At 44.1% G+C, this 13449-nt stretch overlaps 1 protein-coding gene across 1 annotated transcript in view; it reads left to right on the top strand.

The window, feature by feature from the left end:
* SLC4A11 (solute carrier family 4 member 11) overlaps positions 1-13449 on the top strand; it is a 160570-nt gene that overhangs the window by 87008 nt on the left and 60113 nt on the right. The window contains exons 7-8 of the mRNA XM_084626793.1: positions 3873-3996; positions 9157-9363. Of these exons, the coding sequence (XP_084482919.1) occupies positions 3873-3996; positions 9157-9363 (331 nt within the window). The remainder of the gene's footprint in view (positions 1-3872; positions 3997-9156; positions 9364-13449) is intronic.

Here is a 13449-nt window from a genome sequence, read left to right as displayed (position 1 = left end):
TGTTTTCTTAGATGTACCTGCAATGCAAAAGAACCAAAATGATGATGTGCTACTCTAGGACAGGAAAAGGCTAGCTGACTAGCTCTAATGAGCAATTGTGGTTCCGTTTTTCTTACTGGGGAAACTAATTAATTTCCTTTCTTGCCCTGATGAGATTGTTTGTTTGTTTTTCTTTCTGATGAGTGTGTATATCTTAAACATTAATAATTTGTGTGAGACATGTCTGTTATTGCTTAGATAAGATCTTTGGCTTAGGTCAGGTCTTCAGCTGGCGTGAATATGTGGGTCTTCGCTGATGTCAGTGGAGTTATGCCAGTTCACGCCACCTGAGGACCTAGCCTCTTGTCTTGAACGCTGCTTTAAATGTAACCTTTAAAAAAAGAAATATATTGGGCAGTCATGCAGAAATAAGCCCTGTAATTTTAAAGAGCCTTTTATGAATACCGTGTTAGAGACTATGGTATTATGGCATCTTCATAAATAAGACCTGGTATTTAAACACAATTAATCATTTCATCTAGATCATTTGGTCATGACTGCATTTCAGACCAATCTTTTATTTTAGAGGGCTTTCACGATTTAGAAATTGTAAAGTGTCAGTTTAATGTGAGATTTTCTTTTTGGTTCATATCATCTCCTTGCTTTTATTCCATCTTTTTCCATCAACCACTTCAGCTCTTTCATCAGTTCACTGGCTTGTTGGCCCTGTGTCCACAATGGTGTCCTGGCAGGAAGAAACTTCTATGTTACTGAATAAATTTGTTAGTCTCTAAGGTGCCACAAGTACTCCTTTTCTTTGTTACTGAAGGTTTTTTTTGGAAAGAGAATCTAACCAGTATCAACTGTTAATCCCAATGCCTGGCTCAATAGGCACGACCTCTTCTTCTGACCATATTACATCCATACAATGATCACCATTTAGACAAAGTCAGCAGTTACTCCACCCCAGTATAGACCATAATTGTTCCCTCTTCTAAGTCTTCCATAATGTGTTTACTCTTGATATATGTTGCCTTTTTGATGGTGACCACTGAAATTTTGTGTGTACATCAAACTTGTAAGCTTCAGATTGAAAAGTGAAAGCTGCAAGTATATTATATGAGGAAGAAGTTGAATGTAAGTATTTTGCCTGCAGTCAATGCCTACAATAATTTATTCAGCTAATGATGGTTAGGTTGAGTGGTAGTGGAAGATTGCTGTGTGTGTGTTTTGTCTGAAGTAAATTAAAACTTCCAAAAGACTTGGAGCCATCAAGCTCTGCACATTGTTGTCCGAGTAGCTGCATGATCTTACTATTGTTAATCGTCTTCCTTCCACATATAGCCTCCTGTAGATTGGAATGCGCAAACGTAGTATCCTGTTTCAAATTAGATTGAAAAGCATATGGGTGCACCCTGCACCTGCGTAGAGCCCCAGGCATGCCTTAATGTAAGATCAGGGCATTGTAATGTAGGCAACTAGAAACAGATAGCGTCTCCTTAGGAGTTTGTTCAGCACTTTACACAATTTGACGGTGATCCTGATTGAGGCCTTTGGCCACTGCCAAAATACAAATAAGAACTTTCAGAACTCCAGGCAAATCTTCCTTTTTAAAGAACTGAGTTAATCACTGATCTCAAAGGCTAAGGAATAAAAGTGTTGACTCAGTGAGCAAACAGAGCAGAATAGAAGAGGATAGATTTTGCTAACAGTGCATTAACTGTTCACCTCTCCGTTCATGCATGAGATTTTACCAATTAATATGGGTGAAAGTAAGATGATCTAAGATGTTGGACAACTTGACAGATATCCTATGTGCTTACCCCAGTTATTTTACTGAATTGGAACCCATAATTGACAACAGAAGATGATTTGGGTACATTCAGGCTCACCCACCTCAGTGACTCTAGATTAAGATTGATTTCAGTTTGCTGCAAATTGTTGAATTCAGTTTTAACTCTGTTTTCATTTGATCCCTGTTTGGAAAGGTTTAAAGTAGATTGCTATCAAATATGTCCTTTAGTATGTGTAACCTTCAAATAATTGTCACTCAGGAAAAGACTGTATATAAACAGATTAAACAGTGTATGGATGCATCCCGAGGGGATGTGTGGATTTTCTGTTCTGAGTCTGATTCACATAAAAAGGGGAATAAAGGGAATATAACTAATACAGTATACATTTGTGAAATCCTGCACCCTTCCATATATTCTGTATTGTGCAAATAATAAAATGAATGTAACCATCCCTTGCATCAAAATAAGCATGTCTAACAATAACCTGTCAGGTTGTTAGCTTGCATAAATCAAGTAACTTAATTGTCAGTGTCCATCAAAAACCTATTCACTAGTAAAATGCCACTTACAAGCTAAATATTCAGACCTGTATGGAAGAATTATTAATTCAGCTCTGGTTTGCACCTCCCCTTCTCTCCAAGCTGTTCAGGGGCTGCTGTTGGCATGTCATTTAAGCTGCTAATTAAGGTGATAAACTATGTTAAGAGAAAGGAAAAGAGAGACTGGACCAAAGTACTGAAGCCCTGTCCACATCCTTTAATTGATAATCATTAATTTGGCAAATATTCACCTGAAATAAGCAATGGTAATAACAGTAACATAATCTTCCTTATATTTATTACATTAAAAATACCGTAACCTCTCATGTTGCAAAATCAAGCCCTGCAATTAAGATGGAGTATCACTGTTCACACCAATAGTGTGATCAATAGTGTAATCACACCAATAGTGAAATTCTCGTGCATTATCTGCCACTCTGTTTCTAAAGAGCTGTAAAGTGTATCAACAGAATAATTAGTAGTGGTTTTATTGGTAGTGTGAGGGTGTTATCCCATGTCTGCCATAGACTTGGTGTGTAATGTTGGACAAGTCACCTTGCTTTGCCTCAGTTTCTCCACTGGTAAAATGGTGAGAATTATGGCTACCCACCTTGCCAGCATGTTGTGGTAGTTGAAGTAAACAGCAAAGAGAAACTACTGCTCTTTTGTGATGCCCAAAAATGGCTTCCATGTTTTAATAAAAATGTTTTGTTTTTAACATCAGAAATGTCAAGTTCTGGCTTCTCTGTATTGGAAGTCTTGGCAATCTTTGAAAGATCTAAATGACTGCTTAATTCTTCAACAAACCTTCCTTTCTCTAATGGACCTGGGAGACTTCCAACTCAAGTCTCATCACTGAGCTATGATGTCACTCATTTTGGTCCTCCGAAGGTTGTCTGACTTGTCCAGCGAAAAGAGGGTGGTTAGGGCCTGATATTTGTAATGTATTTAAAAATAATCAAAACCAACCAAGCAGGGAGCGAAAAACCTGTTGAAAACAAAAACAAATATTGAGGCATTCCTTAAAGGAGGAATAAGAGAGAGAAGCAATTTATTTATTGGCCTCTACCCTTAAATTGTTTGCAACAGCACTTTGAGACCTCTGGATGAATGGATCTACGGAAGTGCAAAGTACTATCTGTTCATTATTCTTTTTAAAAAAATAAAGGGAGCCCTCTAGTTAGAACTCCGTGCAATACTGCAAATTAAGGGTAAGTTTCTTTATTGATTTACTGGCTATTATACAGCTGCTGGGACAAGATGAAGCCAAGTAAGGCCCCAACTCTGCCAGCTATCCCATGAGCAGGGCCCTGATGTCACAGAGTGCCTTTCCCACTGAGCAGCTCATAGGATTGAGGCCTAGAAAGGAAGGAAAATCACGACCATTAAAATGCCATTTTTGTCTTTTTTACCATCAATGTTTAAGACACCTGTTTTCACCCATGCATATTATATCAGAGCTAGAACAGGAATATTTAAAACTTTCATTCGGCAGAAGGGAGAATGTGTCTCTTGTATTGTCTAACCTAAGCCATAACACTTCCATCTCTCTTGACAGTTGCACTATAAAGTCTCTTCAGCGACGTCATGTTTGCATCAGCCGACTGGAGCGGCCTCAGAACTGGGGGGAGAACTCCTGTGAAGTGAGATTCGTCATTTTGGTTCTCGCACCTCCTAAAATGGTGAGTGTTTCTCCATCATTCGCTTCTGATGCCTCAGAATGCTTTTCTGATGGTTCTCTTGTGGAGCTCTACCGGGGTGCATGACCACCCGTTTTCTAGATGCAGCAGGAAGAGAGCAGGACTGAGGTCACCACAGTGGTTGTCTGCCAACATCTCCTTCTGACTCAGCAGTGAGCACAAGGTATAAAATTATGACAGATGACTTTCCTGTTCCCCAGGCTCCTGCAGTCTCATTATAGAGCAGAATGGCTTCCTATCTAGCATTGGAGCTGGAACCTGGCATAGTCTGTAAGTCTGGCTGTGACTGATCTGGTATCAGAGCTCTTGCCCCAATGTGTAGCCTATACCAATAGGCTGTTTGCTAGGTAAAGCTTGGGTATAAGTTAAGGTGGTAATGTAATGAGCCTGCAAGGCCTGAAAGACCATAGCTTAGCTAAACAAGGCTTAAGGCGCATAAGCAGCTAATCAAAAGTAACCCTAGATCGGTGATACTCAGACCTCAGGTGCCAAATTAGCCATCAGCATTACCCAAAAGAGCCACAGTCATGTGAATTCAGTGTTTCATTTACTATAGTACTATAGATTCATACAGTAACTCCTCACATAAAGTCGTCCCGGTTAATGTTGTTACATTGCTGATCAATTAGGGAACATGCTCATTTAAAGTTGTGCAATGCTCCACTCTTACATTGTTTGGCTGCCTGCTTTCTCCACAGCTGGCAGTCTCCCTATGCCCCTCCCCCCCATCCCCACAGTGCCTCCTGCCCCCCGGCAGACCCCGCGGATCAGCGCCTTCTCCCTCCTCCCTCCTGCCCACGGCAATCAGCTGGCTTGCGGCGTTTAGGAGGAAGGGGGGAGGAGTGAGGACTCGGTGCGCAGGCTCCCCCTCCCTCCCCTGCCTCCTGAACAACGCAAACCAGCAGATTTTCCCGGACAGGAGGCAGGGGAGGGAGGGGGAGCCTACATGCCAAGTCCTCGCTCCTTCCTCCTGCCCCACAAGCCAGCTGATTGCCCTGGGCAGGAGGGGTGGCGGGGGAGTGAGGACTTGATCTGCCTACCCCCTCCCTACCTTCCCTGCCTCCTGCCCAGGGCAATCGGTTGGCTTGCAGTGTTCAGAAGGGAGTGGGGAGGAGCGAGGACGCACTGTGTGAAGTAAAGGAGGAGGAGGTTGGGGGGGAGAAGAGGCGGGTGAAGGATGGGCGGGCTTGGGGGAAGAGGTGCACTGGATGGGCTGAGGGTTGAGCTCCCTACCCCCGGCAAAGTCAGTGCCTGTGCTTGCAAGAACAGCAAGAGGAGCAGCCGGACAATCCATCCTCTTCCACTCTCTGACTCCACCACCTCAACCAAGCTTCATACTCAGCAGTGATGATTGTAGTATTAAATTGCTTGTTTAAAACTTATACCGGTATTAAATTGCTTGTTTATAATTATTTAAAATGTATATAATGCTTTTTTGTCTGGCAAATTTTTTTTCCCCTGGAACCTAACCTCCCCACCCCATTTACATTAATTCTTATGGGGAAATTGAATTAGCATAACATCGTTTCACTTAAAGTCGCATTTTTCAGGAACAGAACTACAACATTAAGTGAGGAGTTACTGTATTTAAACAGTGTGACAGGAAATCTGTATTATTCTCACAGCAAATAAGTTAACTTAATGCAAGTTAATAACTGGTCAATTACATAGTAAAAGCATCATGATTGGTTAATAACTTAGACTGGTTAATAATTAAATCACACAGTGTTTTAATATCATGAGCTGCAAAGAGCGACAGGAGACACGTTAAAGAGCCTCTTGCAGCTCTCACGCCCTGGTATCGCTGCCCTAGATCACAGCATGGAATGCTGTAATGACTAAACTGCAGACAGGTAACCACAAGATGCTAGTTTATACCATCTTGGGCTGTTTTAAGGTGGTAACCTCAGCTGATGTCTGACCACCAGTGTGTCATGGTAACTAATTGACGTACATGCTAATAAGCATGAGGTAAAAGCTCTCTTAACCTACAGGGGAAGGGCACGCCAAGCTTAGGAGGGTGAGGAAATACAAAGAAGGGAAAGGGGATGAAACCCCTACTGAACATGCTTTAGGTATAGTGTGTCTGTGTAATACATTATAGAAGTGGTATCCAGGGCTGTGTGCCTTGGGAGACGGCAGGACGATGAGCGATGGTGATGAGGAAGGTGGTGATAATGAGGGAGTTAATGACTAATGCTTCAGGTTGTTCTGCAAGGGGTAGCCTGAGTGTATGGGTGCGCAGACGCTCAGTCTGTATGAGCTCTCTCTACCTGGCTGGGTTGGAGTGTGTGTAACTTTGCTAACCGTATTAATAAGCCTATGGCAGATACAGAAGGTTTTTCCTAAGTCTGAGTATTGCAACTGTGCATGTGGGGGTTCCCAACTGAATGGTAATTTTAATAATTAGTCTTGGGACAAAGACCTACCAAACCTCAGTCTGTTAATTGGGAATTCTTAGGTAATCAGTATAATTAATACGCAATCAATAGATTGGGCAACAAATTCACTGTCATACGGGAGATCTGAACTCAAGTTCTACTTGAGGATCCCAATAATTGGGCCTGCGGAGATGAGGTTCTGAAGTGATGCACTTGTGGGGGCATGAACCAACTTGGGAACTGCGCTACCTCGTGCTCGTTAAACTGTAAAATTCTGCATCTTTCTCCCACTTCAAGCTGTTTAGCCCCACTCTAGCCATACTAAGTCTGTCCGCAGTCTAGAGGTGGCCTTTTGAAGAAGGGAGGATTGTTCAGTACTTAACGTGCTGGTCTGGGACTTGGGAGACCTAGGTTCAAATCTCTGCTCCACTGCAGATTGCCTGACCTTGGGCAAGTCACTTAGGTCCAGGTTTTGAAAGGTGTTGCTGAGCTCAGCATGACAATTCCTAACCGATTTGGAAGCCTGAGACTCTCTTTCAAAAGGATTTAGGCACTTAGGAGGCAAAATCCCCATTTGAAAATGAGTTGGGTACCTAAGTCAGTTACGTGCTGAAATGCTAGGCTTGGCGATGCCAAAATATCTTTAAAAATCTGGGCCTTAATATCTCTGCTTCAGTTCCCCTTCTGTAAAAATGGGGATAATAGTGTTTCCCTATTTCCCAGAGGTGTGTGAGGGAAAAATACATTAAACATTGTGGGGCTCTCAGCTGAGGGTCATAGAAAGAGAAGTGATTTTTTTGGGAGCATTTATGTCCAGACTGATTCAGTGGTTTCCGACTTAATTTTTTCCCATTGTTTATATAAAAGTGCTTTTGGCACCAATCACATTGATGCCTGAAAACTGTACAGACTAAAAACAGAAATACAGATGTCGCCCATGGAATGCAGCAAACAAACTGAGCCCACTCAGCTGTATTGGTTTAGTTTTTCAATGTATACAACCTGTATTCGTATAGAGTCAGCAACATGCTAAGGAAAACCCAGCTGCTGCAGGGAGCAGTGTCAGTGACTCAGTAGGGGGCACTCTTCCCTCAGAGTCGGTACTGACCTCACTACCCCCTGGCTGTGGAGCAGAGAGTGATGCTGGTGGCTAGCGGGTGCTGGGCACTCTGCGACAGGTGTGAAGATGACTCCCAAGTTGCAGACGGTAGAAGTGGACAGCATACAAATAAAGGAAGGGGAATGGGAAGTAGTAGCTGTGTGACTGGTAAAGAAAAAACATGGTTTATGCTAGTCCATGATTTTTTGTTTTGTTTTTTAAATGAATTGATCCTCCAAGCCCGAAGTACATGCTGCGTACAGTAGTTAAAATAATAAACTCATTGACAAGATCCAATTAAATCACCTTGCAAAATTGTCTGGGAAATGGCATAAAATCCATACCCCAATCTTTCCACGATGATGGTGAGGATGAAAAAATTGACTAGTTCTTACTCCCTTGCCTTGCCCCAAATCAATTGCCTGATCCAAACAGCTCTCTTTCCTCCCTGCTGATTCCCACCCACACAGCAAAAGCCTGAGTAATAGTGGTGGTGGTGTTTATTCCGTTGTGTATTACAATAGCTCCTAGGAGCCCCATTGTGCAGTACAGTCATGAAGTAAAGAGCCCTGCCTCGCACCATTTACAATACATCTTAACTCCAGTCTGTCGATGCAGCAGATTTGTGGACCAATGGAACCAACTGGCTGAGCACGCTCAACCTAGAACAAACCATCTGCTGTGTCTAGATGTTGAAATCTATGGAGTGCTAGCAATATTGCCTCGGGTGATCTCAAGCAGTGTGCAGGGTCTTTTTGATAGTTGGGACACAAACTCTCTCTTTAGGATTAAAGTGAAGACGCTGTGGTGTGCCCACAATGTAAAGTATTCTGAATCTGTGCTCCTGAGTGGTGCATCCAAAGAGCCCTGAATTCTTTGCTGATGTTAATTAAAAAACCACTTGCCAATCTCACTTAGCGAACTGACCACAAAAATTCACCACAAAGTGAAAATATAAAAGCAGTGACTGTACGTTTGCGTTATAGCCAAACAATACTGTTCCTGTGAGGCTTTGGAGCTCTTCAGGAGGAGAGCCTTTTTGGACTGTCTTGCTGGATTGGATAATAGGGGGCAATCAGCATATGAAGGGTAGAGGGGGTTGAAGTATTGTGAAGTAATCCTAGTTGTTGGGGTTTTGTTTTTATTTTTCAAATGTCTGTGGAATATACTTCAGAAATCACCTTAATGTAATGTTTCCTATGAGACTTGGTCACGGTAGTCTTTAACCTTCTGGATGCAGCTTTCAAAACCTATGTCTTGTTCTTTGAATCTAAAGTTCTACAGTAATCCATTGAGACAAACCTGTAAATATCACAATGGATTTTGGATCAGTCTCCCAATGCTAAAATCTACATTAACGCAATGTTTTGCTTGAGATTACAATGCACAAACCAGTTCACCTTTCAATATTCCCCTGCAAGAAATGGTCTCTCAGCACCAAAGCCAGGCTGGAAGCATTTACTTGCTCTTCCTGCCCTGATTTGGGTGTTTGTGCTAGCAGTGATTTCAGGGGAAGTGTGGAATCTTGTGTTCTGGTCTTGACAAGCAGGGAAGAAAGATTGGTGTTTTGGATGGTATTTTGTTTTGAAGTTTTACAGTTTTTAAATAACTTAAGAGTTTTTGGTTATGATCCCTAATCTGCACATCATTTGTTTTCCACAGAAAAGTACGAAAACTGCCACCGAAGTGGGCCGGACCTTTGCCACAATGTTTTCGGATATAACTTTTCGGCAGAAGCTTCTAGAAACAAAAACGGAAGAAGAGTTTAAAGAAGCCTTGGTACATCAGCGCCACCTGCTGACGGTGGTGAATCAGAGACCCTCAGCAGTGAACGAGGGACACAAAACACAAAGCCACAAGCCGCTCAAGGTAGGGTGAGAAAAAGTCTAAGTCCTGGCTTTCCACTGTTGTTTCTGTTGAAATAAAGCACAGGAACCTGATGATTATTCATAGTACTGAATTAGCCGTACTTATATATTCATGATGCATTTCAGTCTTCAAAACACAGCTGGGTTAGGTCTACACAGCTGCTGGGAGCGAATCCCACAGCCCAGGTTGACAGACTCGTGCTATCCGCTGGTGCGCTAAAAATAGCCACGTAGACATTGCTTTGACGATCGGGCTTGGGCTCTGAAGCTCACCCTACTCCTTAGGCTTCAAAGCCCGAGCTCCAGCCTGGGCAGGAATATTCAAATTGCTGTTTTTAGCGCACCAGCAGAAGCCCTGCTAGCACAAGTCTGTCAGCCTGGGCTGCGAGACTCGCTCCCAGCAGCTGCGTAGACACACCCTTCATGTCACCGCCAGGCTAGTTCTGCTAAAATGTTCTTGTTTCTTATGCCATTTAACTGAATCTCTTTTGCAACAGTGCAAACAGAGTAAAAAGCACTATTGCCTCTTTTTAATACCTGATAACTGCAGTGAATCTTGTGTACATATACTTCCATGTAGCAACTTCCCATTGAAAATTAAAGGAAAACCCTTCAAATGATGATGCTTAACGTGGGCTAGGATTGATGGGTTATTGTAAGTTGCCAGAAAGAGGCAAATGAACTTTAGCACCCTCAATCAGGAAGATAGCTAGTCTGTCTCTGAAGAACCTTAATCTTTACTTGGGTGGTCATCACTCGTACCAACTTTGCATCTCCGCTTTCTCTTCTGAAGCTCCCTTAATGTCATTCTTACACCCTCTCTGTTCACACACAGGTTTTATTATCCAAGCTGAAAAGCTGCACACCTAAAAATAAATTGGTGCATGCCACTTCTAATCTCCTACTCTTTTTTCCCTAGACTACAAGTAATGTGAAGCTTTGAGCAGCCTACAGGGTTCAGAGTGTAAACTTTCATCACAAATTCATAGTTTGGCTAGTTTTCAGAGTTTAAAACGTAATGGTTTAGGAATACGTAAAGATCACGAAGGGCAGCATCTCTGCCCTTTCTTACCTTTATCGCAGTCCTCTGCAATTTAAGCATAGAATCCCTTCTTCCAGAGACAAGTCTATAGTCGGTGACTCCTGAACTCCTCTAAATTCCATTCACACTGTGGTTCAGGTTTGCAGAACCAGTTTAAAACACGTCTTTAAGCTGGTTACAAGTGATTTGCAGCAATGTTTTCTTCCAGTGCAGGTTTAACCCTTTGCTCCCTTTCCTCTGAAGCCATTTCTGTAAACACTGGGGCATGTCACGGTAGGAAACCACAGCCTCTGGGTGAAAGGTTTAACGAGACTAGGGGTATGTCTACACTTGCAGACTTACAGCCCCAGCAGTTACAGCGCCACTCAGAGAGCGCTGAAGGGAAACCACTGTTGTGTGTTCGCACTGTCAGCTGCCCGCACAATAGCATGTTTACACTTGAGGCACTTGCATCGGTATTCAGAGCGGTGGATTCTGGGCAGCTATCCCACAAAGCATCTCTTCCTCTTTTGCCGCTAAGAGTTGAGGGAAGGCGGAGGGGGTTGCGGGGCATCCTGGGTCCTGTCCCAATGCCCCATGATGCATTACTTTGCATCCCAGCAATCTCTGTGCTTCCGTCCACATTTGGCGCTATCTTTCAACGGTTTGTGTACTGCATGCTCTGCCTCTTCAGTTTGCAGGAATGGATCCCGCACTGGTGACCAATATGCTGCTCGCTCTCACTAACATGTCACGAGTGGCAGTGGAGTTATTCCTTAAACTAAAAAAGCAAGAGGAGTGTGACACTGATCTCGCCATGCGTAGTAGCTATGACACGAGATTGCTTGTGGCACTCACAGAGGTGCTGATTTTAGTGGAATGCTGCTTTTGGGTTCGGGAAACAAGCACTGAGTGCTGGGATCACATCGCAATGCACATCTGGCATGACGAGCACTGGCTGCAGAACTTTCGGATGAGGAAAACCACATTCATGGGACTGTGTGATGAGCTCGCCGCAGCCCTGCGGCGCAAGGACATGAGAATGAGAGCTGCCCTGCCACTGGAGAAGTGTGTGGCGATTTGCACTGTGGAAGCTGGCTACTCCAGACTGCTACCCATCGGTCACTAACAGTTTGGAGCAGGAAGGTCAACCGTTGGATTCGTGTTGATGGAAGTGTGCAGGGCCATTAATCGCATGCTGCTCCGAAAGACCATAACTCTGGGCAACGTGCATGAGATTGTGGATGGCTTTGCACAAATGGTCTTCCTTAACTGTGGAGGGGGGATAGATGGTGCACACATTTCAAATTCTGCCACCAGACCACCTAGCCATGGAGTATATTAATTGCAAGGGGTATTTCTCAATGGTTCTTCAGGTGCTTGTGGATCACCGTGGGCGTTTCACAGACATTAACGCAGGCTGGTCCGGAAAGGTGCATGATGCATGCATCTTTCAGAACACTGGCCTGTTCAGGAAGCTGCAAGCAGGGACTTTCTTCCCGTTCCAGAAGATCACCATAGGGGAAGTCAAAATGCCAATTGTAATCCTGGGAGACCCCACTTACCCCTTAATGTCGTGGCTTATGAAGCCATACATTGGGCACCTTGACAGCAGCAAGGAGAGATTCAACAGGCTGAGCAAGTGCAGAATGACTGAGTGTGCTTTTGGTCATTTAAAGGCCCGCAGGCGCTGCCTATATGGGAGGCTGGACCTGACCGATGACAATATTCCTATGCGTGCTGTATGCTCCATGATATTTGTGAAGGGAAGGGTGAAAGCTTCACTCAGGGCCGGACCGCAGAGGCTCAGCACCTGGAGGCTGAATTTGAAAAGCTAAAGACCGGGGCTATTAGAGGGGGGCAGCATGGGGCCATAAGGATCAGGGATGCCTTGAGGCAGTAATTTGAAGCTGAAAGCTACTAAAATTTGTTGCTATGCTCGGGAGTGCAGTGTTTGTAATGCTAGGAGATGGTTGTGATTGGTGCAGACGGTGCACTGTGAAGATGTAAGAAAATTGCCTGTTGCTTTGTAGGGCTCTGTTTGCTTTCAATTAATAGAATAAAGATTGCTTTCAAACCAACACAATTCTTTTATTTAAAAAACAACAACCGGAGGAGAGAGAGACAAAAAAAACATCAGCACTGAGTGGGATGGGGGAAGGGAGGGTCCCAGGACTGTTAAAGATTTGTGTATGTCCAGGTGTCACATGCAACCTTCTCGTTTGGAGTACAGTGCAGCAGGTACTGTACTTCAGCAGGGCTAAACTGCAGAGGGCCGGGTGTTGCGTGCAGTGGGTACTGGGAGTCCGCAATGCTGGACTATGACAGGGGAGGAGTGGAATGACGCAGGTACAGACTGGAGCCAGGAGGTTGATAAGAGTGTGTTGGTGGTGTCTGGGGGGGCACATGGGAAAGAGTTTTGCAACAGTGACTGCAGGGGAAGGCGGGTGCAGAGCTGCTCAGTTTCCAGTCTTAGTAGCGCCTGGAGCGTGTTCGCCTGGCGCTCCATAATGTTTAAGAGCTGCTCCATGGCTTCGTTCTGGCGCACCGCATTCTCCTTTCGGTCCCTCTTCTCACTGTCCCTCCACTCCTTCGATTCCTGTTTTCTGGCCGTAGAGTGCATAGTGACATCACGCAGACAGTCCTCTTTAGTTCTTCATGGCCACTTCATAATTCTGCGCAGCCAGCGTTAACATAGAGAGTGGCTGGACTCCCAAGGTCAAATCTGTGAAACCAAAATGCAACATTTTACAGAACCAGTATTGGTTTCAACACAGAGACCACTGATTTAAAACACAGCCATTATTCACATACCTGTCACTAACTGGCTGACACCAGGCCAGCACAGATGAGCCACAAGACCCCCCAAAATGGTGAGTAACCACAGGGGCAGGGGAAATCCAATGTTCCAGGACTGTACTGTACACTGGGCACATGACTCTTGGGGAGAGGCAGCACTGTAGAGGGGGCCTTATAATCATTCCTGTCCCCACATATTCCACAGGCTGTGTTCATTATGGAAGATATCTCGCTGCTGAGGGTCAGCAGGGAATCAAGGGAGGGTCT

Source organism: Lepidochelys olivacea (genome assembly GCF_965140295.1).
Source record: "Lepidochelys olivacea isolate rLepOli2 genome assembly, chromosome: 4".
NCBI lineage: Eukaryota > Metazoa > Chordata > Testudines > Cheloniidae > Lepidochelys > Lepidochelys olivacea.
This window is presented reverse-complemented; position numbering and strand designations above follow the sequence as displayed.